Source organism: Phascolarctos cinereus, unplaced genomic scaffold (genome assembly GCF_003287225.1).
Source record: "Phascolarctos cinereus isolate Bilbo 61053 unplaced genomic scaffold, phaCin_HiC Scaffold_4;HRSCAF=312, whole genome shotgun sequence".
In the NCBI taxonomy this organism is placed as follows: Eukaryota; Metazoa; Chordata; class Mammalia; order Diprotodontia; family Phascolarctidae; genus Phascolarctos; species Phascolarctos cinereus.
Genome location: NW_027555847.1, coordinates 645498788 through 645524929, shown reverse-complemented (window position 1 = coordinate 645524929; position 26142 = coordinate 645498788). Strand labels below are relative to the sequence as shown.

The following is a 26142-nucleotide window of genomic DNA, read 5'->3' as shown; positions in this document are numbered from 1 at the left end:
CAGGAAGAGCCAAGTTCAAGTCCTACCTCAGAGACTTACTGTTTGACCTTGGGCAAGTCACTTAACCTCTGTTTGCCTCAGTCCCAATTGTAAAATGGAGATAACAACACCACCTACCTCCCAGATGTTTTGTGTGGATCAGATTTTGTGAGCACTTAGCACAGTGCCTGGCACATAGTATGTGCCATATATTTAATCATTTTGATTATTGTTCAAATGAAAGTAACCTTTATTTGCCTTAGAATACAAATTGAATTACAGAATTTCAGTTTTGAAAGGGACTTTCAGTGTAATCTAATCCAACTCATACCTGAATGACCTTCTCTCCAACATCTACAATAAATAAGTGGCCATCTAGCCTTTGCCTGAAGACCTCCAGGGAGGGACAAACCACTAACTACTGAGGCTGTCTATTCCATTTTGGGATGACTATGATTGAGAAGAATTTTTTCCTTACATCAAGCCTAAATTCAACATTTTGCATTTTCCATCCATCATTCCTAGTTATGAGTTCTTGGACCAAACAGAATGAAATAAATTCTTCTTGTATAGAACCTTCTTTCAAATGTTGAAAGTAATTATTACAAGCTTGATATGTTCTCTCTCCTCCATGCTGAATATGCCCATTTTCTGCAACACACAGTCATATGGCGCGAGCAAGACCTCCAGTCTCTCTGTCTCTGAGTTCTTTCCCAGACCATCACCCCTACACTGGCTACACTCTCCTCCCTTTCCCAGCTTGACCTTTGGTGAACCAGGTCAACTCTATACTTTGTTATTCTTTCAAGTCCATCAAACCGTTTTCCTGTTGCTGAATTTGCGCTACCAAACATCAGCCGTAGAATATTCCCATGATCCATTGCCTTGGCTCCTACTGACATGCTGCTGAGTAAAGCTGATAAAAATCACAAAACCAGGCTAACTGGATGCACTACAAATTTATGTTACCTTATGTCAACTGGGTCTTCATCATAACAGTGCCATCCTTTTGTATGTCCCTATTTAGTTCACAATCCCACTTACCACAATGATTTTTCCAAACCTGTTCATCCCTCCTTAAACTTAATTTTCTGCAGTCTGGTTTCCAAGCTGAATGTTAGCCTTAATTCCTTCACCTTTGATGTAAACTAATCCTACTTTTACCTGAACAACTTTCCGTGAAACATCTGCAGTAAATAAGTGGTCACCTAACCTCTGCCTGAAGATCTCCAGGAAGGAACAATCCACTAACTGCTAAGGCTGTTCATTCCATCTTTAGATAGCTCTGGTTGATAGGAATTTCCCTCTCACCTTCATATTCAATCAGCTGCTAAATACTGTCAATTCTTACTTTGTAACTTCCCTCCTATATGCCCTCTACTCCCTTCTGATATTCACTACCAGCTTAGTGCAAGCTGTCATCATCTCATGCCTGAACTATTGCAATAACCTTCTGGTTGAGTTCCTTGCCTCAAATCTCTCCACCCTCTGGTCAGCTGTCAAATTGATCTTCAACACAGGTCTAACAGTATCACCCAACTCAGTAAACTAGTGACTGTTACTTTCAGTATCAGATGTAAAGTCTTCTTTTTGGCTTTTAAAGCCTGATACAGCCTGACTTTAGATGGAAAATGGCTTTAAATGGCAAAGTAAGGACTTTATATCTGTTCCTAGAGGTGGCAGAGAGCCCCTAGGCTATAGTAGGAAAAGCCTTGAGGCAGATAGACCAATTAGAACACTTGCAGTAGTCCAGTCAAGAGGTTGTAAGTCCCTGACAACATTAAGGCTGACGGACAGTGTGGTTGTGCCTTTAGCAGTAAGAGGGGAGTTCAGAACAGGGAAGGGATTAGAGGAGAAGACAGTGAGTTCTCTTTTGGGAATGTTGACAGTAGCAGTTAGGCAGCTGGTGATGAGATACTGGAGTGCCGGAGTCCACTGAGGCTAGACATACAGATTTTCATGGGATGATAATTTATTATCTCATGGGAGCTGATGAGACCACCAAGTAAGATAGTGAAGAGAGAGAAGAGGAGTGGGCCCAGGATAGAATCTTGAGTTTGGTCCAAGTGGCACGGATGAAGATCCAGTGGAGCAGGCATACAGGTAGGAAAAACACCAAGAGAGAGCAGTGTCATAAAAATCCAGAGACAAGATCATCTAGAAGAAGAAGGTGATGTAGAGAGGTCAGAAAGGATGAAGGCTGAGAAAAGACCATTGGATTTAGCAAGTAAGAGCACTGGTAACCTTAAAGGAGCAATTTTAGGTGAATGAAGAGAGCAAGTGCCAGAGAATTTAGAAGATGACAATAGGGGAGTATGTGTAGATGGCTTCAATTTTTAAAGAGTTTGCCTGAAAGGGGGAGGAGAGATATGACACATTACGTAGTGATCAAGGTTGGATTTAGTGAAGGATTTTGTTGACGGGGAAGATACATGCATGTTTTTAGGCAACAGGAAAGAAGCTAATAGAAAGAGGTTGCTCGTTGGAGAGAAAGTAGAGGTGGCAGTGAGGGAAATCTGCTGGATGAGATAGTGAGGTATGGGATCAAGGTTGCATATAGAAGATTGACTTTAGGAGGGAGAAGAGTCACTTCTTGATCAGAAACTAGGGAGAATCTCCTGCTGATAGTGGGGGAGGATGTCAGAGATTTGTGAGATAAGAAGGGGGAAAGAAGCATCTCTGCATTTTTTTTTAATGAGGTAAGAGGTGAAGCCTTCAACTGAAAGGGCAGGGGCACTGGCTTCCGTGGAAGACGTAAGGAGAGACAAGAAAATTTCAAAAAGGACAATGTAGTGAGTTTAGGGAAGAGTAGGATTTCCTTACTTTTCTAATAATAATAATAGATTTGCACTACATGTGAACTATAGCTATAGCAATACAGTGGAGCAAGATAAAGAAAATCTATGGAGTTGAATTCATAACTGGGTCGTCATTGGCCCAAAGTTTTAAGTACTCTTTCACAAAATCTTGTTTAGTTCGAAAAGAAGCAATGAAAAACTATATGTGGCATGTATTACCTATATCAAATTGCTTACCATCTCAGGGAAGGGGGAGAGAATAGTAAAAGGGAGAGGATTTGGAACTCAAAAAAATTTTTAAATGCTAGAAATTGTTTTTACATGTAATTGGGAAAAAAATAAAATATTATTCTAAATTTTAAAAAAACTATAACTGTGTTAATGCTTTTTTCCCCCCTAGTAACAATGCGTCAGTTTGACCACCCACATATTGTGAAATTGATTGGAGTCATAACAGAAAATCCAGTCTGGATAATCATGGAGCTCTGCACACTAGGGGAGGTACTATAAATTTTCTAATGTTACCTCTAACTCATTTTTGATATTCTGTAAACAATCTCAGTAGCAACTTATCTCAGTAAGTAAGTGAATTGTATGGGAGTGAAACAGTCCAAATTGATGTTTTATTTGTGGTATTATTCTCATTGGATATTCAATCTGGCCTCTATGTGCTATTATAATAAGACAGTAAATAGAATTCTGTTTAGCTAACAGTTAAGTCTTCTCTACTAGATTTTTTTTTATCAGAACTATTTGCGTATAACTAAATATAAAACTTGAGATTTAGGTTCCTTTTTCTCCCCTGACCCACACTGTATTGCTGCTGAGTAGACCATGACCTAAAGTCTGGAAGGAAAAACTTGAGAAAATAAATTAAAGCCACATAACTAAGAATGGAAAAATTGTGTGGAATTTATGTTTAAATTAAATAGATTCTCATCACCTTTAGGGAGACTTTTACTATATAAGGACAAGGTGCCAACTGTTATGCTACTGTTCCCTTTGAAAATTTGAGCAAACAGGTAGGAATGAAATGTTTTGAAAACCTTTTAAAGTCTATATAAATGCCAAGTATTTATATTAGCCTTTTTAAATAAGGTAAAATGTTTTATCCTGCTTCTTTAATAAGATTATTTTAAGACATAATTTTCCGGCTAACCAACCTGTTTGAAAGATCAGAATTTTGATGATTTTATCCATTTTTGATGGAAGTCTTACTGAAATATATTACATTGCCCTATTTTTGCTGTTGTCAGAGTGTCTGCCCATTGAAGCTCTTCTACTCTTCTAATTTGCTTCTAGTATAGTGTCTTCTCTAATAATAATGGGTGATTAGAATTTTATTTAAATTAAGATTCAGTAAGCTCCACATTGTAAGCCAAAGGATTTTTTTAAGGAATGATGAGATTAGTTTGGTTTCCTTAGAGTTATTTTTGCGTCTTTGAAGCTTTCTTCATTTCCCTTAGGTTGCACCCGAGTGCAATCAGGACTCCTCATAAGTGGGTTTCTGATATATAGCAGGAAATATATTGGTGCGTCACTGCTTTACAAAGAAGTAGTTCTTTTGACTTGTAAACACATCATCTCATATTAGTTTGCTCCTAATTCTGTAGTATTGTGTTGTAGGTCTAAGCCACGTTCTATATGACAGGGAAACAGATGAATTTGACAATCTCAATGATAGTACTCTTCCACCTGAATTTTAATCTGATGCTTCACTGTAATGTAGAATTGACCATAGGTTTTCATTCCCCTAAACTCTGGCAGATCCTGCCAACTTGAAAGGGCTTTAAGCATAGACTCAGGAACTAATGGTGTATGTCTTTAGTCTAAGGACCAGCCTTGCTCAGCTCAGAGAGGCTTATCACCATAAATCTGGCTATTGGGGAGTGAATGTTTTTTAGCCATAGCAACTCATAAAGACAGCCTACAGACTTGTTAAAGGCACTGCTATGTATTAACAGAGGGAGAACCCCACCAATGAAATCATGAATTCTGCAAGTATTAAAGTCACAGTCGTAACTCCAGAGAGAGTTAACCCTGGAAACACCCAAGAAAGCACCGCAGTTTTATTTCTGTATTCAAAAGGCCTGGTTGAGATGTCAAATTTGTATGAATTGTAAATTCACATTTTTCTCCACCTTTTTCAGTCTGGCATTATTTGTCATTGCCTCTGTCTAGAACTTTGTTGCTTCACCAAACTATTCCTCCCTTTGTTGTCTCTGTATCTTTAATATATAAATATAATTTCACTTGAATATAGCAGTAGTATCTTTGTTAGAGGAAAAATCACAACATGTTCTGGAGTGGTATAAAATGCAACTGAAATTGCAATACATTGATGAATGTGGCCATTTAGACTATAGACTTCCTGATTGTTTCTGATCATTTTCTCTTATTTGTTTGTTTTTATCATTGCTCTGAAAGCTGAGATCATTTTTGCAAGTGAGAAAATACAGCTTGGATTTGGCATCTTTGATTCTATATGCTTACCAGCTTAGTACAGCCCTTGCCTACCTAGAAAGTAAAAGATTTGTGCATAGGTAAGAGAAACACAAAAAACTCTTAAATTTGTGCATCTTTTGGTGATTGAGTTCTGTTTCTAAGTAATACTGAATGATATATTCACTTTTAAATGTAATGAGTGTTTAAAGAAAAAAAAAGAATTACTGGAAATAAGGTTCATTTTTTTTCCCTTCAAGATTTGTGTCCTCATTTTAATATGGTTCCTGTGACTGTGAAATGCAGTTGTACTGGATTAGATATTTATTAATTTATTTAGAGCTTATTTTTTCACATGGAGCAAAAAGCAGTCTCTGTGAATTTTTTTGTTACTCTGTACAAAGATAAACATAGTAGAGACTTAAATGTAAATTGTCTTGGAACAATGTGAAATAAAATCCACAGTGTTAAGGGTGACATCTGTGGGCATCATGATGAATTTGTATTCTGGAGTTCTTTGTAATATAAATTGAAGTTAATTCCTTCAATATTTAGTTAATAAAGTCATAGTTGTTTTTCATTTCCTAATGGAGTTGAAGATTTGTTAGGAATGGGCATACCTGAAGAGGGAGGGAGAGGTTGGGTTTAAACCTCAACCTTGTAGCAGTTCGGCCATTTGAAGTCTATTCAAAAGCTAGCTAGTGTGAGAAAGCCTCTTAATGTAAAGGAAAATATTCAGGCTTTTAAAAAAAGTCAATTCAGAAGCGAATTATATATTTTTGTCTAATAGCTACCATAAATAGTAATGTAGAATCAGAGTTTCTAATAACTGAGCTTTATGTCGTGCTTTATCATCTCATTTTATCTTCATAATAACCTTGTGAGATAGTTGTGGTGGGGATTATTATTTCCATTTTACAGATGAAGAAACTGAAGTTTAGATAAAGGTGAATTGACTTACCAAAAATTATATAACTAATGAATGGCAGATCCGGGATGTGGTCCCAGGCCTCTGGCTCCTGGTCAGTGCGTTTCCCACTACCCCAGAAAACCTGCTTTCTAGGAAGAAGAAAAATGTTCTCATTATCTGTTAACTATATGAGTAGAATTTTTGTCATTCTGCAAGGGGAATTTTAGAAGGCGATTTGTATAAGTAATAATTGTTAAAAGCTTATGCATTATGCTACTTCATTACATGTGTTCTTTTTTTGAAAATGCTTACATTGTCTAATCTATTCTATCATTTATAGTGAGAGGCATAAATATCACATATTTAGAGGTACAAAATAGAAAATAACTCTTGGAGTCATAAGACCAGGCTTTAAACCTTAGTGTTGTTATTTACAACTTGTATGACTTTGGTCAATTCAGCTAATCCCTCTGAGCCTCAATTTCCTCATCTGAAAAATGAATTACATTACCTCAAAGGTTCTCTCTCACACATACACACACATCTCTACTCCTTTTGTATATCTATTTATAGATAATTATAAGCCAAATCGTGATTTTTCGTATGGTACAAGTTATCATCACAAATCTTTCTTTCTCAGGGACATTGCTGCTAGAAATGTGCTGGTATCTTCAGCTGACTGTGTAAAATTAGGAGACTTTGGTTTGTCTCGATATATGGAAGATAGTACTTACTACAAAGGTAAGAAATGAAAGTATATATGAACTCCACTTTTCAATTTTTTAAAAATATTTTTGTATATTTGATTTGACCTGCCACTAAACAAAGGCTAAATAAATAAATAAATAAATATATATATATATATATATATATATATATATATATATATATATTTATTCATTCATTCATTCATTCATTTATTTATTTATTTACTTATTGGCACACTAAGTGTGATGACATCTTTAAAAACAGCTTGACACATTGTTTTAAATTAATAAGAGCCTTAAAGTCACTATAGAAAATGGGAAGAAACCAGAGGAGGTAAAAAGTATGTCCTAAGCCTTTCTGAAGTAATTCTCACAACCACTGTTATTACTAATAGAATTAAATTTGTGAATTAGAGATACAGCTGTTGATTAATCGTTCTTTAAGCACAACTTGGCCCACTAGCAAGTATTTTTCAAGTTTTAGCTACAAAATTTTCTCATTATTGAAGTTTCTATGTTTTTCAAGTTATTCTTGAAACATGATTTCAACAGAGTTGACTAATTGAAATTTTCCGGAAAGTCCCCACAATTCTCATTTTTGTGCAGAGTCCAGCTTGATTCACTTGGGATCTTGGAAGTGAACTCAGAGGTCGTTGAGTTCATTCTTTCCCTGAACTATGTACTCCCTTTACAACATCCCTGCTGACAAGTGACCATCATCCAGTTTCTACTTCAACTCCTCCATTGCCTGAGAGCTGTCTGCCCCATCAGGCCAGCTCCATTTTGGATCAAGTTTAATTGTTAGGAAGTCACTGCTAATATTGAGCCAAAATCTTTCTCCTTATATATTTCACCGTATGTCCAGTTAAGCTGTGGGACAGATAGTATCCCTTCATGCCTAGCAATTTATAGAGAAGCAACAATGCTGGTGCTAATTGTGAGCTACTGGTGGATTGGTCTGAACAAAAATCATAGTTCCCAAATCTATCTCATACAAATGCAAAGTCCAGTTTATGGTGTTAGAGTCTTCCCCCCCCCCACTATCCCATTGCACTGTGTTTACACTTTGTCACGTGGATCAGGCTCCACTTGTCATTTGAGCGAATATACCATTCTTGATGATGCTCTTCAGAGTTGCAGACAGGGCTCCACAGAACCTACAGAATATAGAAATGGCCAGGGAGAAAGGCAGGCGTAGTGAATGTCAGAACCTGGGGTGACATGAGTTGGAAACAGCTTAGGCAAAAGGAAAGAATGGAAAACTCTGTATTTATTCCTTGTACTAACTAAGGCATCTGCCAACCCTGGGATAGAAATAGCAGGAGTTTGCTGGTTACCAGGAGTTCCCAGTACCAACAAAATCACAGGCCAAGTTTAAAAAAAAAAAAGTGGCAGAGTAGGCTAGGAAGATGCTGTTGGAACTATGTAAATGGTAATGATAGAACAAAATGTATCTGGAATAGGAGAGAGTGGGAGGGTGGGAAAGTATCACCACTGTTATATGTCTAGGAAATAAGGGAGTGTTAATAAAATATATTTTTCCCAAAGCATATGTTACCTGGTCCCTTCATTGCAATTTTATGTTTCAGTTGGATAAGATGTTCCTAGGATAGGAGAATCGGGGATATGGAAGACATGACCAGAAAAGACGAATTTCAGAGTAATAGCTAAAAAGATATATTATTCAGATACAAATATGAAACGTGTTCAGAAAAAAGAAATCAGGAAAAAATGTTTCTCTCAACTAGGCCAGTGTTTTAAATGTGATAATTTTGTACATTAACTGGTAAATAAATTTTCCATTGATAAGTTATAAATTTTTCCACTAATAAAGTTCTGTTATATAGATATGGCTTACATTCTGCCTAATATAGGAGTGATGTCAGCATACACCTCCCAGGGTTATTGTGAGGTAGGTGCTGACATTGACAAATGAGATAATAATTGTAAAGCATTTAGCACAGTGCCTGGCAACACAGTAATTGCTATATAACTGTTAATTACAACTTTTTTCACAGTAACAGTAAAAGAGTGACCTTCATTTCTAGGTTTGGCTCATGAAATTATTTTCCTATTTCACTAGTCCTATAAGAATACCAGTCTCTTAGTCAGCAAGCCTTTCCTTGGCACCTGTTATGTGCCAGGCAGTGTACCTAGCTCTGGGAATGAAAATAAAGGCAAAAAAGATTTCCGGTCCTCATGGTGCTCAAAGTCTAATGGGGGAGATGACATGTAAACAACTCTATAGACGGTGCCATCCTTAATGACTTACAGTCCTCACACATCTAACCTGGTGCCAAGTCTTGCCTTCATATCTCCTATTTATCCTTTCAACTCAGTCTGCCCCTACCCTGGCAGGTCCCTATCCCCTTACCCCTGGCCTATTATAGTAACCTTCAAATTGATCTCCCTGCTTCAATCACTCTTCCTCCACATGGCTTTCAAAGGGGCTTTGCTAAAGTGCACATCTGACCATATAATTTGGGGAGGCATCTTTTTCGAGGTAGTTGGATCTACATTGTGGAACAAACTTAACCTTCCTCTTTCAAGCAAGTATAAATCTGTTCATGTTAACTGGTAAAGCTGGGGGATAATTAAACATGGACTTTGTCTTTCTCCCTGTTACTTCTAGAATCAAATGGAAACTTCTCTGTGTGTTCTTTAAAGCCCTTTACGCTGTAGACCCTTACTACCAGTCCAGCCTTCTTACAAATTACTGTTTTCCATGCATTCTACAATCCAATTATAGTCCCTACTTTTTGTTTCTCATAAATGGCATAACACATTCATCTCAGTGACATTTGCACCGACTTTTCCCCTTGCCTGAAATGCTCCCCTTCCTAATCTCCAAATGTCTTAGCATTCCTAGCTTCCCTGAAGACTTAGCTCATGTGCTGTCTTCTACAGGACACCATTTTTGGTCCCAGCAGCTGTCACTTCCTTGTATATATCTATTTTTATACATGTTGTCTCCCCCATTCGAATGTAAGACTCTTTAGGACTGGGATGGTTTTTGCTTTCTTCTTGGTATTCTCAGAGTTTCACTCATCACTGATACCTGCTAAGCACTTCATAAATGTTTGTTGATCAGTTGATTGGTTGATGAGAATAGAGATGATATTCCTTCCATATCACTATTTCCTCTTCCCTTCCCTCTTGTTCAGGCGTAGGTAAAAGTATAATCAACAAAGGTGACTCAATTCAGGTATCCTCAGCAAATAATTCAGGATAGTGTTAAAGCATTATGTGTTCAATCACCCAGTCAGTTGCTGCCACCATACCCCATCTCTCCATTTTTTGCCTTTTTTCCCACAGAGGACTGAAGTATATGCTATCTCTGCTCTACTTAGACTTCTCTTTCAGAATGCTCATCATATATACAAAGAAATGTGAGGGACTGCTAGATTTAGATAAACTTGGGGCTTCAAGGTAATTAAATATATAGCCCTGTTATCTTGAGAGGAGCCAAGAGCCAAATGATATAGTGAGTTCTTTTTTTATTTTTATTGACAGTAATTAACATCTAGAGAAGAGCTGCTTAAATTGAATGACTGTATTTCACTATCATTGGTTTCATTTATAAAGCTGTACATTTTGTTTTATGCTTTTAAAAACATATTCTGAGAAGAGATCTATCAGATTTCCAGAGGGGGTCAATGGCACAAAAAAAAAAAAAGGTTAAGAATGCCTGGTATAGAGAAATTTTAATATTCTCAAGCATGCAAAACAGGAAGTTTTTCTTTTTAAAAAAAAGTCTCTTTCTTGTAGCTTCCAAAGGAAAATTACCTATTAAATGGATGGCTCCAGAGTCAATCAACTTTAGACGTTTTACCTCAGCTAGTGATGTATGGATGTTTGGTAAGTGTTTGTTTACAATTGATCTTTTTAAAAATATGTATATTCTAAGAGCCAACCATTACTAGTTTTAGTCTGTCCTCATTGAGTTATTCCTAGTTACTTGATTTTTGATATGCCAGAAACAGAACTCTTTTATCAGCTATTTTTATCCCATATATTTCCAAATCTGTTGTTTTAGACAGTTTTACATATTCCTAGAAGTACAAGTTGATTTCTGAATTGTGTGGATTTTATTTTTCTTCTTTTTCCTGACAGCTGGTATTTGAGTAATCACTGATTGCTTTTAATAATAATAAGATTAGAGGTAAAGAAGTGTTTTTAAATAAGATATCTGGTGAATAAGGCATTGATTTTTACTAAAACCTTTTATTTGAGAATTTGACTAGCAGGTCATAATTGGATTTGGGAATCTGTAATTATAACATTTTACTCTGCTTCACTAAAAAATATTCAGGCATATCTCACCTAAGATAATAACTAATAATGGCTAGCATTTTATTGTACTTTGACGTTTGCAAAAGACTTTATAAATCTGATCTCATTTAATCTTCACAACAACCCTGAGAGGTAGGAGTTATATTTATCCTCATTTACAGATGAGGAAACTGAGGCAGACAGGTTAAATGACTTTCCCAGGGTCACACAACAAATGTCTGAAGCAAGATTCAAATTCATGCCTTCCTGTCTTCAAGTCCTATGATCTATTCACCCGGTTGCCTTTAAAATGTCTCAGAAAAAGTAACAGTATGGGAGCAGTTATAAATATAGGTATATAATGATCATTTGCATCTCAAGTCATCTAAATAACAGGGTTTGATTATAATATGTTAAACTGCATTCTTGGGGGAAACTACGTGTAGAATACTACATTTAACTTGTTTTGCCATGCCATCCTCCATACCTACTTCAATCATTGGTGTATAGTCCATCCTTTTTGGGATCAAATTCGTTCTTTAGAGATTTTGTTTACTTGACTTAAGTAGAAATACAAGGGAATAAAATTATACCTTGGGGGAGGGGAAGTATTAGGGACATGAAGGAAAATATAAACTTAATTCTAATAACTTTAAATGTAAATAGATTAAATAACCTAATAAAATGAATACACGATACATTGGAGAAGAAAACAGAACCCTTCCCCACACATGCACACATACCATCTTTTGCTTACAAGAAATACTTTTTAAAAACTAAGACATGCACAGAATAAAAATGAAGGAAGGCCTGGGAAAAAAATTAGTATACCTCGAGTGAATCCAAAAAAGCAGAAGTTGCAATCATGATATGACATGAAGCAAAAATAAATACTCAAAAATAAAAATGGATAAACAAAGAAACAGCATTATGCTGAAAGGAACCATCCTATCTTGGCATATGATAAAACCCACTCCAACAACTCCATTCTTTTGTTGGTTCAAAAAATGCCTGGAAGCTTTCATTTCATTTTGCTGCAACTTCCTTCTTGTTTCGTTTCTAGTAAGAACATCAAGATCAGTATGATTCAGCTCTTCCAGCAGTGTTTTCATGTGCTGGTGATTGGAAAAGGATTTCATATGTAGAGTATTAACTTCAGACTGCATTCAGTCAAAAGCCTTAAAAACCCTGTGATTCTTAATGTCTGCCCACTTACCTTCTGCTTCACCCCTGTCACTGACAAAACAGAAGGAGGCTGCTGCACTGAGGGCCATTTAAAAAAAAGAAAAAGTTTCCTTATTTCTTTGGTTGACTGTGGCCAAAAATTTTCATCTGCAGGTGACCAGCCTACTAGTGAGGCCCCTCTTTGTCATCAGCTAGCTTAGTTCTCAGAAAACAATCAATCTGTTACTGGAAGCCTTTCCAGCGGAAAACCCACCCCAGCTAGTACTATGCTGACATAGCCTTTGAGAACCCAGTGAGGCATTGGAGTAAGACTTTATGAAAGATTATGTGCCTGGCTTATATCGTGTGCTTAATGAAGCTTGTTGATTGATTTATGTGGTACTCTTGATTCTTATCCTCTTCAGTCTAAACATTCCCATTTAAGCCATCCTCATTGCCTTCCTTGGAGGCTCTCTCAACTAAGCAATTTCCTTCCTAAATTGTGACACTCAAAATTGAACACAATTGTCCAGATACAAATTATTCTTCAGGGTAAAATACTAGATTATGACCACCCTTGTCATAAGCACTGTGCCTCTCAATATGACTGGAGATCACATTAGTTTTTTCAGCTGCCATAACAGACAGCTAAATGCATAGTAGATAATGCTGGACTTGGAAGTCTGAAAGACCAGAATTGTAATCCTGCCTCAGACATTTAATGGTTGTATGACCCAGGACAAGTCATTAACCTCCTCTGCTTCAGTTTCCACATCTGTACTATGAGAAGAAGAATACTAGCATCTGCCTCACAGTCATTGTGAGGATCAAATGAGATCATATATGTAAATCACTTTGCAAACTTTAAAGTGCCGAATAAATATTTGCTATTATCATTATATCACTGTGTTAATTTATTTTGAACTTGTTATCCACTAGTCTTTTTCAGGGAAACATGTAGATGCAAGCTTCTTTCATCTCATACTTGTAAAGATAATTTGTTATATTTGTTACAATTCAGTTTCCAAATAAAATAAGCATTACCATATGTGAAGTAGACTAAAGATTATCAATGCAATTGAGAATATCTTATGTATAGTTAGCTTTCCTTTCCCTATGTAATTTTCAAAGCTGATCTGCCTATTTTCTTCGGCCCTTCCATCTCTTCTCTTCTGTATATTTTTGTAACATATAAGCATAATTAAGCAAAACAAAGGGCAAAGGGGTGAGTCAAGGGGGAAGAAGTCTAGAGACTTAGGAGGAGAATGCGAGAGGAGTGAAAGAATGGCCATGTTTCTCTGGGCTCACCTTCAGAATGGAGGCTCCAAGAGGAGCTCACCTAAGACTCCTGTGACCGTAGGGGCAGAGGCATCTTCTGGAGTGAAAAGGCTAGAATCAGGCGTGGAATCAGCAAAAGAGGGAAGAAGTAAGAGGAGAAATTTTATGTAGTTACTGTGAAGAATAAGCAGGGCTGCATGGAAGAATTATAAGAAAGGTTATCTAGGTGGGGCAGCTAGGTGGCGCAGTGGATAGAGCACCGGCCCTGAAGTCAGGAGGACCTGAGTTCAAATCCAGCCTCAGACCAAATGCTTGACACTTACTAGCTGTGTGACCCTGGGCAAGTCACTTAACCCCAATTGCCTAGGGAAAAAAAAAGAAAGGTTATCTAAAATTATGAACCACAAATTTTTAGTTAGTGAAAGTACTTCAGTCCCTATGTCACATTCATTAGATGTAATAGAATTTATATTTTGTAATTACAAAATAGCTGAATAGCACCAATAATTAGGGTATTTACTGAAGACCATGTGACCAATTATTGGAAAAGCCAGCCTTAAACAGAAATTCCGTTACCTCTAATCTTGATTTAAGCCTTAGTAAATAAATAGTACTATGCTTTTCCCTAAAGATCATTTCCCACCTAATAGATCATTTAGCTACTGTAAGTCAATCTACCTCTCAATCAAAACTAAGGTTTCAGCCTGTCATCACACATTCCATAATCAACTTTGTAAAAAGACATTTGGTATTGTTCTGTCATTTTTCAGTCATGTCTGACTCTTCTTGACCCTATTTGGAGTTTTCTTGGCAAAGATACTGGAGTGGTTTGCCATTTCTTCAGCTCATTTGATAGATGAGGAAACTGATGGAAACAGGGTTAAGTGACTTGCCTAAGGTCACATGGCTAGTAAGTCTCTGTGGCCATATTTTAATTCAGAAAGATGAGTCTTCCTGACTCCAGGCATGGACCTTTATTCACTGTGTCACCTAGCTTCTGCAAAAGACTTAACTATCTTTTGATTTTATTATAAATGCTGTCATTACCTTCCTCTTCTCATCTAAAGTCCCAGGAATTATGTTATTTACATGTTATTTACTACCTGTGATCTTCATCAAGACCAACCCCTTCAGTTTAAAAAAAAAAAAAGGAACCTCAGTTCTAGAGAGGAACAATAATAACTTGTACAGTATCACAAAAGGTAGTAGCATAACCAGGATTCACTTCAAACTCAAGTTCTCTGATCTTAAGATCAGATGATATAATGGAAAGAGAATTATCACTCTGCAACTTACTGTTTGTGTGATTTTTACTTCTTTAAAGTTGGATTTCATCTTTATCAACTGAAAGGAGCTGAACTAGATGATCTCTAAAGTTTCTTCCAGCTCTAATATCCTGTGAAATGGCTTCTTATCTAGTCAAGAGACTGAAAAAGACTTAAAATGCAGGGTTTATCAAAGCAGTCATATAGTAAGAGATCATAAATGTTTGTTTAATTGAATTTAAATGTCAGAAGAATAGATTCCAAGGCCAATCAATCGGTGGATCTGTGGCTTATCTTCCATATGTGTCAAAGATGATAATTAAAGCCTCATTGCAAGTCATATTCAGAAACAATGGCATCAAACTTTGTTATAGGAAAGCCATTAACATTCCTTCCTGAAATACATCCATTGTTCTTCAGAGATTTCCTGGACTAATATAGAGTTATTCTAATCCAGCATCAGGTTATATTGCATTTTCTATGTTCTTTAAAACAATATTATCATCCATTCCTTGACTTTTCTCCAAGGATTCACGGATCATGAAATAATGCTAAATATAATCAAGCATGATAGATTTTTAACTGAAAGGGAACTTTGAGGCCACCTAGTCTATCCTTCTCATATTACATATGAGGCTCTGAGAGGAGGTGACTTGGTGATAGTTGCTTTAGGTCAAACTTTGAAACAGAGCTCATTGGAAAATTTGAGGACATATGAATGACCAATACAATTAATGTATACATCAACAAATTTTCCAATGAGCTCCGTTTCAAAGTTTGACCTAATGCAATAAGTTTCTTCCAGTCCACTTTAAGTCAAGCCAGTGGTTTTTATTACAGTTATTGGAAAGTATGCTAGATGTGGAGTCAGAGAACCTGGGTTCAAATCCTGGCCCTGTTATTTACTACCTGTGATCTTCATCAAGACCAACCCCCTCAGTTTACAAAAAAAGGAACCTCAGTTCTAAAGAGGAACAATTATTTGTACAATATCACAAAAGGTAATAGCATAACCAGGATTCAATTCAAACTCAAGTTTTCTGATCCATAAACCATGCTACTTTTCCAAGGCATCGCCCCAAAACTTAGGGGGAAGTCCACAGAAATAAGAATGTATAGCACTATAAACTCCAAGCATGGTTATTTGGATCTTTTGAGAAATAATTGATAAATGTACACAAAGGCTATGATGTTTTCTTTCGATGTCCAAATTTAATAATACAGGATATGGGATGCATGTCTGGGGCAGGGTGAGGCTGTGTGTGTGTCTTCCCTCATTATAGCACATTTCTTTAAACATAGGCACATGATCTCATTTGTATTACAGTTGGTCTCTTCCCTACTACATTATAAACTCTGAGAGCTGGGATTGAGTCTTGCTTATCTTTGTGTCCCACTTTGCCTACCACAGCATCTTACACATGGGCACTTTACTAAAGATTATTGCTGCTGATTGTTAAATGCTGTCTATTTGCCCATTAATCTATAGCCTTAAGTGATCATTTTAAATGCAGCTTTATAATATGAGATTGCAGAAAAGACAATGCATCATATTGACAATTTGTTTCTTCCTTTATTCACCAAATGCTGTTTTTTTTTAATTCTAGGGAACGTGTTGCTATACTGTGCATTACATATTTTAAATATTTTAATTGTGTTTTTAGTTTTCTGGGAATTAAAATTGATTTGCTTCCTTCACTTTTTATCCTCCTGCTTCACAGGTGTGTGCATGTGGGAAATTTTGATGCATGGTGTAAAGCCTTTCCAAGGAGTGAAGAACAATGACGTAATTGGTCGAATTGAAAATGGTGAACGGTTACCAATGCCTCCAAATTGTCCTCCTACCCTTTACAGCCTTATGACTAAATGCTGGGCATATGATCCCAGCAGACGACCCAGGTTTACTGAACTCAAAGCACAGCTCAGGTAGGGTGTATATCATTTTTAAAATTACATTTCATTTTTTTAAATCAGCAAAAATACATCTCTCACCCTCCCACCCATCCACCCAAGTTGAGAATGAAAGAAAAACAAAATCACTGAATACAAAATGTATAATCAAAACAAATTTTTGCATTGACCATGTCTAAAAAATGTGTGTCCCATTCTTTATACTTTCACCTCTTTATCAGGAGGTGGGTAGCATGTTTCCTCATTAGTCCTCTGGAATCGTGGTTGATTTACACTGTAAGAGCTCCTCATTCTTTCAAAAGTTGTTTGTCTTTACCATATCTCTGCCACTCTAAAAGTTGTTCTCTTGATTCCATTCACTTCATATAAGTCTTTCCAGGTGTCTCTGAAACCATCTCCATCATTTCTTACAGTACAATAATATTCCATCACGCTTACAAGTCATAATGTCTTTGAGTATTTCCCAATTTATAGGGAATTCTTTCCTCTTCTTTGCCAAATATTTTTCCACATCTTTCATTTGTTTTGCCCAAGACTAATCCCTTCCTTAATCTACCTCCCACTAATTCTCCCGTCTCCCATTCCCAGAGCTGATATATTTTTGTCCCCAACTCTGTGTGTATATTCTTCCTTCCTTTAACCAGTTCAAGTGTCAGCTGCTCCCCCTACCTCTCTCCTCTTTATTTAAATATCTATTTATGTGGAATAATTTTCCCTGACTTTTCCCTTCTTCCCACCCCCCAGTGCATTCTTCCTGTCTCTTTCCATTCTTCTCTTAAGATGAGGGGAAACCTCACAGAAGGGATTAAGGGTTTCTGACTCCAGACTTGATGTGAAGACCAGGCTTTTGGCATGAAAGGTCTGGGCTGGTCCTGTTGCTTCTTTCTCAGAGGTATTGAGCGTTGTGTTGTTCCAGAATCTAAAGGACAGCTCAGGCTGGGGACCTGTAACCTTTCAGCGCTCCCACAGTGGTCTGATCCAAGGTGAAGTCTCATTGCTGTTTCCCCCATCTGAGCTTTGACAGTTCTTGACCTAGGTTTGGATCTGCACAGCAGCACATTGTTGTTCAGCTCTACTAGGAAGCTCTGCTGATTCAAGGATACAGAACTTCAGGTTCAGTTTAAGCCTAGGACTGCTGACCTGGCTATTCTGCAAGCTTCAAAGCCCTACTGATGCTGCTGCTTACTTCTGAACCTGCCACTTTGTTGAATCTCACCGAGGGCAGCACAGTACTCCCAGACACAGTTTCCCTCATCAGTCCTATGACGCAGAACTAAGTTGTAGGTGATAAAGCTGCCAGTTGGCACCTCTACCCACCAAGGTGCCATACTATAGGTCTAAGAGGGTACCCTGGTTTGGGTCTGAAACCTCTTCTGGCTCTTAGGGGTAACCTCTTCCTGCATTACCACAACTCCTGGCCAGACCCCATTCCCACTGTCCACAGAACTCTCCATCTGTGTCTTTATGCCAGTCTCATTGTGACTTTGACTTGAATTTCCCATCAGGATTGATCTGGTACATTTTGTAGATGTGGAAGAGTTTTGGAGGGAAGTATGTTGTATTTTGTTTTTTATTTATTTTGCTAAACATTTCCCAATTATATTTTAATCTAATTTGGGCTACATTCAGGAATTTTGTGCACAACAGCAACTACTTTGATGTTTCAGGTCTAAGGTACTTTTTTGCACAAATGGCTACAAATATTTAATTTTTAAATTGGAGATCCATTAGTTTGGATCATAGAATTGTGATTCCCTGGTACCTGTAGAATGTATGCTATGTAGAATTGAAACTTTGCTGAGTCTTTGATTCTCTGTATATACATATTCTCTTCACCAATACAAATCCCAGTCTCTATGTGGTTTCTCATCTTCTGTAATAGGTATCCATGTTTTCCCATAAATCTTCCATATATGCTCTAGCCAATATGCTAGGGACCTTTCTCTCTCTCTCTCTCTCTCTCTCTCTCTCTCTTTTGTTTTTAATGTTTTATGGTACTGATGTACCACAAGTATACTTAAATGGATCTGAAGTTTCCTTGATCTAAATACTCCCCCCAGTGGTACAGATCTCATCCCATCTATACTTTCTCATTCTTCATGACTTATCTGTTTTCCTGTTAAAATCTCCATGCAGGGTGTCCCCACAGTGATGAGGCCTTCTTAATCTTTAAATATTGTGTTATTGTGAATGCTGCATACTGGCTATTCATCAATTAATCCTTCCTCTTGCTTTATGAACAGACTACCTCCTTTCTTCAGTTATACATCCATACATCTCTTTGATGGTATCTTTTGCATTTCTCCATGCATCCATTTCATCATTTCTAATATGATACAACCAATTTACACCCACCATGTGTCTCTCCATTTTCCTTTGATTCTTCAGAGATTGTAATAGCATATGGTTTACCACCATTTAGAATCACCAGAAAAATACTACTGATAAAAAAAAAAACAGAACCTTCATTACTGGAGAAGCTTGGAATAATTGAACTCATATGTTTCTATGTACAATCCAGCATGCTTTCATGTGGAATGTGCCTCAAGGGCCATCAATCTTATTCATTTTGGGGGCAGTTCATTGTCATTGTCATACATACATGAGCTTCATTTCCTTATCTCCATTTACCTGTTTCATAAATCTCTTCCTGAATGTCTCATACACATCTCAAGCTCAACATGTCCAAAAATAAGCTCATTATTATTTCCCCTACATCTTCCCCTCTTCTCCACTGTCTCATTTCTATTAAAGTCACCACCCTTCTGCTGGTCACCCAGATTTAAAAGCAAGAGTTATCCTTAACTTCACTTTCTCTTACCACCTACATATACTATCAGCTGCAAAGTCTTGTTGATTTTGTATCTGAAACATGTTATATCCATCTAAGGTTAAAAAAAAATCTACAGTGATGAAAGTTATTTATGATCAGGCTCCCACATTTTTTTCTGGGATGATTAAGTATTACTGTCCCCCCTCCCCCCATTTACTCTGCATTCCAGCCATATTAGCCTGTTTGCTGACGCCTATAGATGACATTCTGTTTGCTCTCTATGTGCCTTGCTATGCTTTCCTCCTCACTTGTACTAGAACCTGTATCTCCCTTCAGGTCTCATTTTAAGGACTACTTAGTACATGAAGTCTTTTCTAATTCCCCTAGTTGTTAGTGACTCAGAAAAAAAGTACATTACATTTATTTTCTATTTACTTATTTGTATGCATATGGTATCTCCCAGGAGAGTATAAGCTCCTTGAAGACAGGGGTGGTTTCATTTTTTTGTCTTTTTATCTTCATTTCCTACCATAGCACCTTGTACACAGAGAGTGCTTAATAAGTGCCGGTTGAATTGAGTTGAATCATTAAACTGAGTTCTTCAGAACACATATAGAGATAATAGAATTTATTTAAGAGCCATAATGATGTTTCTGAACTTGACAAAATTAGCACATTGCTATCTGCAAATATCTGAAGGACTTTACCCTTAAATAGGAGAGAAGTATTCCACTGGGGTTCTGTAGGACATTGGCATATTTCCTTCCTTAGTCCTGAATCATATTTTCCAACTTTTTTTGCTGCCCTCTCCTTACGCCCACATTTACATTAAAGTTACCTAGTATAAGAGGTTTTTGTAATTTATTTCAACACCCTTATTGAATTTTTTATATTCTCTCTTCTCCAACTTTTTCAACAGATGTTGATAAATTGCAGCTCTCATATGTTCCTTTTGCTTTTGTGCATGAGCCCTACAATGTAATATGGCAAAGTATCCCATGATATATCATATCACACTCCTGTACGTTTCCAATAAAACCAATACCGCTCAGAATTTGTGGTCTCTCACAGTTGAGCTTGTGAGCACTCAGCCCTTTTCATTTAGCCACAACTTTCTATGACTTCTGATTTCAATTTCCAAGCCATATTGTCAGTTTTGCTATGATGAAATTCCTCCTGCAGTACATTAGTGTAATCATTAAGCAGGAGTTTCACCCTTCAAGTTTTAATAGTATAGTGTTACAGGTTATCTCAATATTGTGGTTTTTAGTATGCTTTCCCACCATTGCTAGAGAAATAGGAGGGGATTGGCTAGCACTGAGAGCCATGAAATTTTTTTTCTTTTTTTCTTGAGTTTTCATGGTCCCCATTTTCCACTGGTAGGTTCATGTTCTCAGCATTTTGAACTTGTGGAAAACTCTTCCAGAAATCATTTGATAGCATTGCTTTTGCGAACTCCTGATCATCTCACAGATTTACAGATTCACAGAATTTTAGAGTTGGAGTGTACCCCAAGGGCCATCAAAATCAAGCCCTTACCTAAAGAAGTTTCTCTATTATCTCTTAACAAGTGCTCATGGAGTCCTTGTTTGTAGACTTACAGTATGGAGAAGCCCACTATCTCTAAGTCAGTTCATTCTATTTTGGATAGCTCTAATTGTTAGGCACTTTTCCTTTATATCAAGCCTGAACTGATCTCTTTAAAATTTTTACCTATTACTCCTGTTTCAGCCTTCTTTGGTTGAACAACTGTAATCCCTCTTTCTCAAGTCAGTCTGTTAAATACTTGAAGACAGCTATCATTCCTAAGTCTTCTCTTCTCCGGATTTAAACATTTTCAGTTCCTTAAACACATTTTTGTATTTCACATTCTTGAGGCCATTTGAGATTATCAGTGTCCTTGAAATGGGGCATCCAGAACTGAGTTCTCTAATCCTGATATCAGGGCAGAGGGCAACAGGGCTATTCTCACCTTAATCCTGAATATTTTGCCTTTCTTAATGCAACCTAAATCTGAATTAGTTTTTTTGTTTTGCTGCCACATTCTGTGATTAATTCATATTGAATGTATCTACTAACTCTCTCAAGTATTTTTCAGATGTACTGTTATCTAGCTATGCGTACTTCTCCCATCTTATAATTAAAACCACTTCTGTAACTTTACATTTAAACCTATTAAATTCCACAATATCAAACTTACCGTTATATTTAGAATCAAGATTTAGAGGTGAAAAGAGCTCCAATATTGTTTATTCCAAGGCCCTCATTTTAGACATTTGGAAACGGAGAGCAAAGACGTTTTAAGAGGCTTGCCCAGAACCACACAGGAAGTAATTACTGGCAGTTGTGAAATCCAGGTCTTCTCTCTGAGGGTTTGGACTACATAATCACTAAGATCACTTTCAGTTCTATCATTCTGTGACTCTAGGGCAAGGATTACATTGGTTAACAAGCTTTGTGTAGCACCTACCACAGCATCATGAAAATAGAGCCACCTAACTACAAGTATTTGGCAATGACACAATGTAGGTACAAATATACTGTGAGACTTAGTAATAGATACCAAGACATACATCACTATGACTTTTTTTTACTTCATAACAGATAGCTCAGAGTTAAGCTGTTAAAAATAATTCATACCTTCGAAACATAAAACAGGATGTAAAGAAGACAATCTAATTGAGTCATGAGGAAATCACCTACCGAAAGTATGACCACGTTACTATTCTTACAGAATTGTTTAACAAGCTTCATCTTGAAACCCACTTTCTTTAGACATTCCTGAAAGACAAATTGTAGATAAAAGCAGAGTGAAAAATGAATGAGATCTCCAAGGATTAAAAATATAAGGATGAAGGACTTGAGAAATATATATTTAGGTGACCTGTAGTAAAGAAAACATGAGACTCATTTATTAATTTTCAGACTTTAAACAACTCAAGGTTTAGAGAAAATTGATTTTTCTTTAAAAGAACAATATATGTGGCTACGTAAGTGGCATTGTATTGTAAAGCTAAACTTTACCTTTTCATTTGTAAACCACATTATAAATGTGCAAAGGTAAAACTTATTTGCTAAAGCAACTTTTAATTAGTCAATTTTCAGTTTTCTCTATCCACATATGGTGGGAAAATCATGAAAAACAATAATTTAGTGGATAAAAGTAAAGATAAAGATAATAAAAATATTAACTACATGCAACACAATTTATGTAGCAGGAAGATCATTGGCCTGGTCATTAGCAGATTAGAGTTACTTGAGAGAAGTAACTTATCTTTTCTAGGTCTTATCCATGAAACAAGTAGGCCAAATTATTTCTAAGGATACTTCGAGGTCTAAATAATTTCATATCCAGCTGGGGTATAGTAGGGGGAAAAAACTAGATTCAGAAAGATATGACCTAAATCCCGAGGCCCAGCTCCATTTTACCTTGGGCTATCAGTTAACCTCCCTGGGCCTCAACTTCCTTTATTGTAAAATGGGAATAATAATTCTTGGATTTTATACATATCTCACAGGATTATTGTAGGTATTCAATACAACAGTGTATTTAAAATGCTCTAGAATTATGAAAGGGTTGACTACTGTGAAAAAGCCACCAAAAGTATTCCAGTAACCAGGAGCACACCAGAATATGTTCAGTCAGATTAGGATTGCTCCTAATTCTATTTTCTGGGGCAATTCAGACAAAGTTTGAAGGGGTTGCTACATGTTAACTCTTCAGATATTTAAGACCTGTGATCAGTTTTCCCAACCAGTTTTTTTCTGGTCAAAGGAAACAGTCTTCAGAAGAAGACATTGTAAATACCGTAGTTACCTGGGAATTTGTTCACAATTACTAATAATCAGAGAAATACAAACTAAAACCACCCTAATGTATTACTTTACACCTATCAAATTAGCAAAGATCTGGGAGTTTTAGTGGACTGCTTACTCCTCATGTGTCAGCAGTAAAGTGTAGTAGCCAAAAAATCTAATGCACGTAGGCTGTATTTAGCATTAACACCCAGGTTTAGAAAGGTAATAATCCTATTGCACCCTGTCCGGTATTAAGATTAACAGTATGATGTTCAGTTGTAGGTACAATTTTTTTTTGGCTAGCTACTGATAAGTTGCAAAGCGTCTAAGATGGTGAACATGACATATGAGGATGGTTTTAGGGAACTAGAGAAGAAAACCAGAGAAGGAAAATTATAGTTAAGCCATGATAATTGACTTAATGATTTTGGAGGATTTTCATATGGAATAAAAGGATTAGACTTGGGACAGTCCTGTAGCTAGAGTGAATAACTAATCCCATAGGCAACCTGGAGGCTGTGTTGGTGCCCATTTAATGTCAGGAGATCCCAAGGGATGCCACTTGCACATTGAGTAGTGACATATTTATATATAAATAACATTTGCACAGGTATGGATAAGTTATGATTTGCCCCTTTGGAGGGAGTGCCCACAATGATGAGATCACACATTAGTCAAAGTAACAAAATAAGTTTAATCATATCCTTAAAGTCCCACACAAATGCCTCCTCAATGTATAGAGATGCCCCTGGGTTCTTGAAGCCTATGCCAGGAAAGTACAAGCTCTGACAAGTCCTACCAAGCTGGAAAGACTTTGAATATGGACACACCAGTATACTGCATGTGTCCTTTCTGAGGAACAAAATATCTAAGTTTAGACCCTCATCACTAGGGTAATGAACTTGTTCAGTCTCAGCAACTCATGAAGAGTGGTAGGCTTGGACATATTGAGGTTAAGATGGAATCCTCTCTCTTCTCACTACCACGTCTTGGAATCCCTTGCTTTCTTCTAGATTCACCTCAAGCTAAACATTCTGAAGGAGGTTTTTTTTTCCTTATCTCTTCTCCCCTCCCCCAACTGCTAGAATGATGCTATTCAGGGTTAACTTGTACCGTCTCCTAGGATTGTTTACATGTTGTCTTCCCCGTTAAAATATAAGCTCCTTGACGGTCTAGACTATTTTGCTTTTGTCTCTGTATCCACAGTGTTTAGGACAGTGCCTGATGCTTATAAGCACTTAATAAATGCGTCTCCATTAATTGATTTCTCCTAAGACATGGAGGACTTTCAGAGTGTGCTAGTGGAAGGAGTACTCATACCAATGAAATCATGAGTCTCACATATTGAAGTATTGTGGTGTTTGATCACCTTTAAAATAAATCAACTTTTATGAAAACATTAATAACAAAAATGAAAACATTCTCTATAACAAACATTACAACCTCTCATAATGCTTAAGATTATTTCACTTAATTGTTGAACACGTGTAATAGGGTCATCTTAACTTTGCTTATTCATTTTGCATAGTCTTTTACAGCCTTTTTCATCTATATTTCTTCATGATGACATTATCCCCATTATATTTATGTGCCAAAATTAGTTTCAGTTTGACCATATTATAATGGTTAGGCATTTAGATTGTTACTAACTTGTCACTCATTCACAAAAGTATCTGCTGCTTCTTTAGTGTTTTAAAGTTTATTAAAATATGCTTTCCTCAATCCAGTGAGGTAGTCAGTGGAAAGTTTATTATCCTCATTTTAAAGAGTGGGAAACTGAGAAGCAGGTTAAATGATATACCCAAAGTCCTGCAATGGTAATTGGCAGAACTAGATTTCAAGATAAGATTTGGTTTGGTTTAATTTTAAGAACAATTCTTATTCTATAGTGTCTTGCTGCCTTACAATTATAAATATCTTAATAGAAATAGGCCTTTTTTGTTGTTGTTATAAATTCCTGGTGCTGGAACCCAAACTTTTTTTTAAAAACTGAGAACCAATTCTCATCCTATTTTTTCAGAAAGAGTCTTTGATCCCTTGTTTATTCAAGGTGAAAATTTGGGCTTCTTAAACTGGTCGCTCAAAGTTTGATCAGTGGCATGAAGTTGCTTGTTTTATTCTGTTTTTTGAGAAGTGGTTTTACATCTGCTTCCAAATTCCTTTCCAAGGTGGTGTCAGAATTCCTTAGTCATCATACCTGTATGTTCCCTTTTCTTGTAATCTTTATGATCTCCCATACTATAAAAATCTCAAGAGTTGGAAGGAGCCTAGTGATTATTCAGTCCATCCTAAACCTGAACAGGAATCCTCTACATATACTTAACATATGGTTATGTAGCTTTTGCTCAGAGACATCTAGTAAGGGGAAATCAGTGGAGACGGATCATTCCCCTTTTGAAAAGCTCAGATTATTAGGAAAATTTTCCTTGCTCCTAAATTGGCCTGTCTAAAACTTCTACCATTGCTTTTACTCCTCCCCTCTGAAGCCAAGCAGTATAAGTCTAGTCCATTTTCCACTTGATAGCCCTTCAGGTAATCAAAGAGTTAAACCCCATAGCTTCTCAGGCTAAATAAATCCAGTTCCTTTAATCATGTCTTGTATAGCCTGATTTCCCTACTTGTTTTATATAGAACAAAACTTAATCTTTTCCCCAAAAGTACCCTATATTCATCTGGCAGTTTTCATGGCATTGGCACCCCTAAACTACACATTCCTTTTACCATTTGAACAATGAGATATAAATGACTGCCCTCAGTTTTAATAGTCATGCTAAGACCAAATTTACATTTAAGCTTATTCACATAGTCAGCAAGCTTACTATGTGCTAAGCACTATGCTAAGTCC

At 36.7% G+C, this 26142-nt stretch overlaps 1 protein-coding gene across 12 annotated transcripts in view; it reads left to right on the top strand.

Moving 5' to 3' along the window:
- PTK2 (protein tyrosine kinase 2) overlaps positions 1-26142 on the top strand; it is a 437298-nt gene that overhangs the window by 329722 nt on the left and 81434 nt on the right. For all 12 annotated transcript variants that reach the window (XM_078153772.1, XM_078153765.1, XM_078153766.1 and 9 more), the window contains 5 exons: positions 3178-3278; positions 5205-5320; positions 6770-6870; positions 10605-10694; positions 16537-16741. In XM_078153772.1, coding sequence (XP_078009898.1) covers positions 3178-3278; positions 5205-5320; positions 6770-6870; positions 10605-10694; positions 16537-16741 — 613 coding nt within the window. The remainder of the gene's footprint in view (positions 1-3177; positions 3279-5204; positions 5321-6769; positions 6871-10604; positions 10695-16536; positions 16742-26142) is intronic.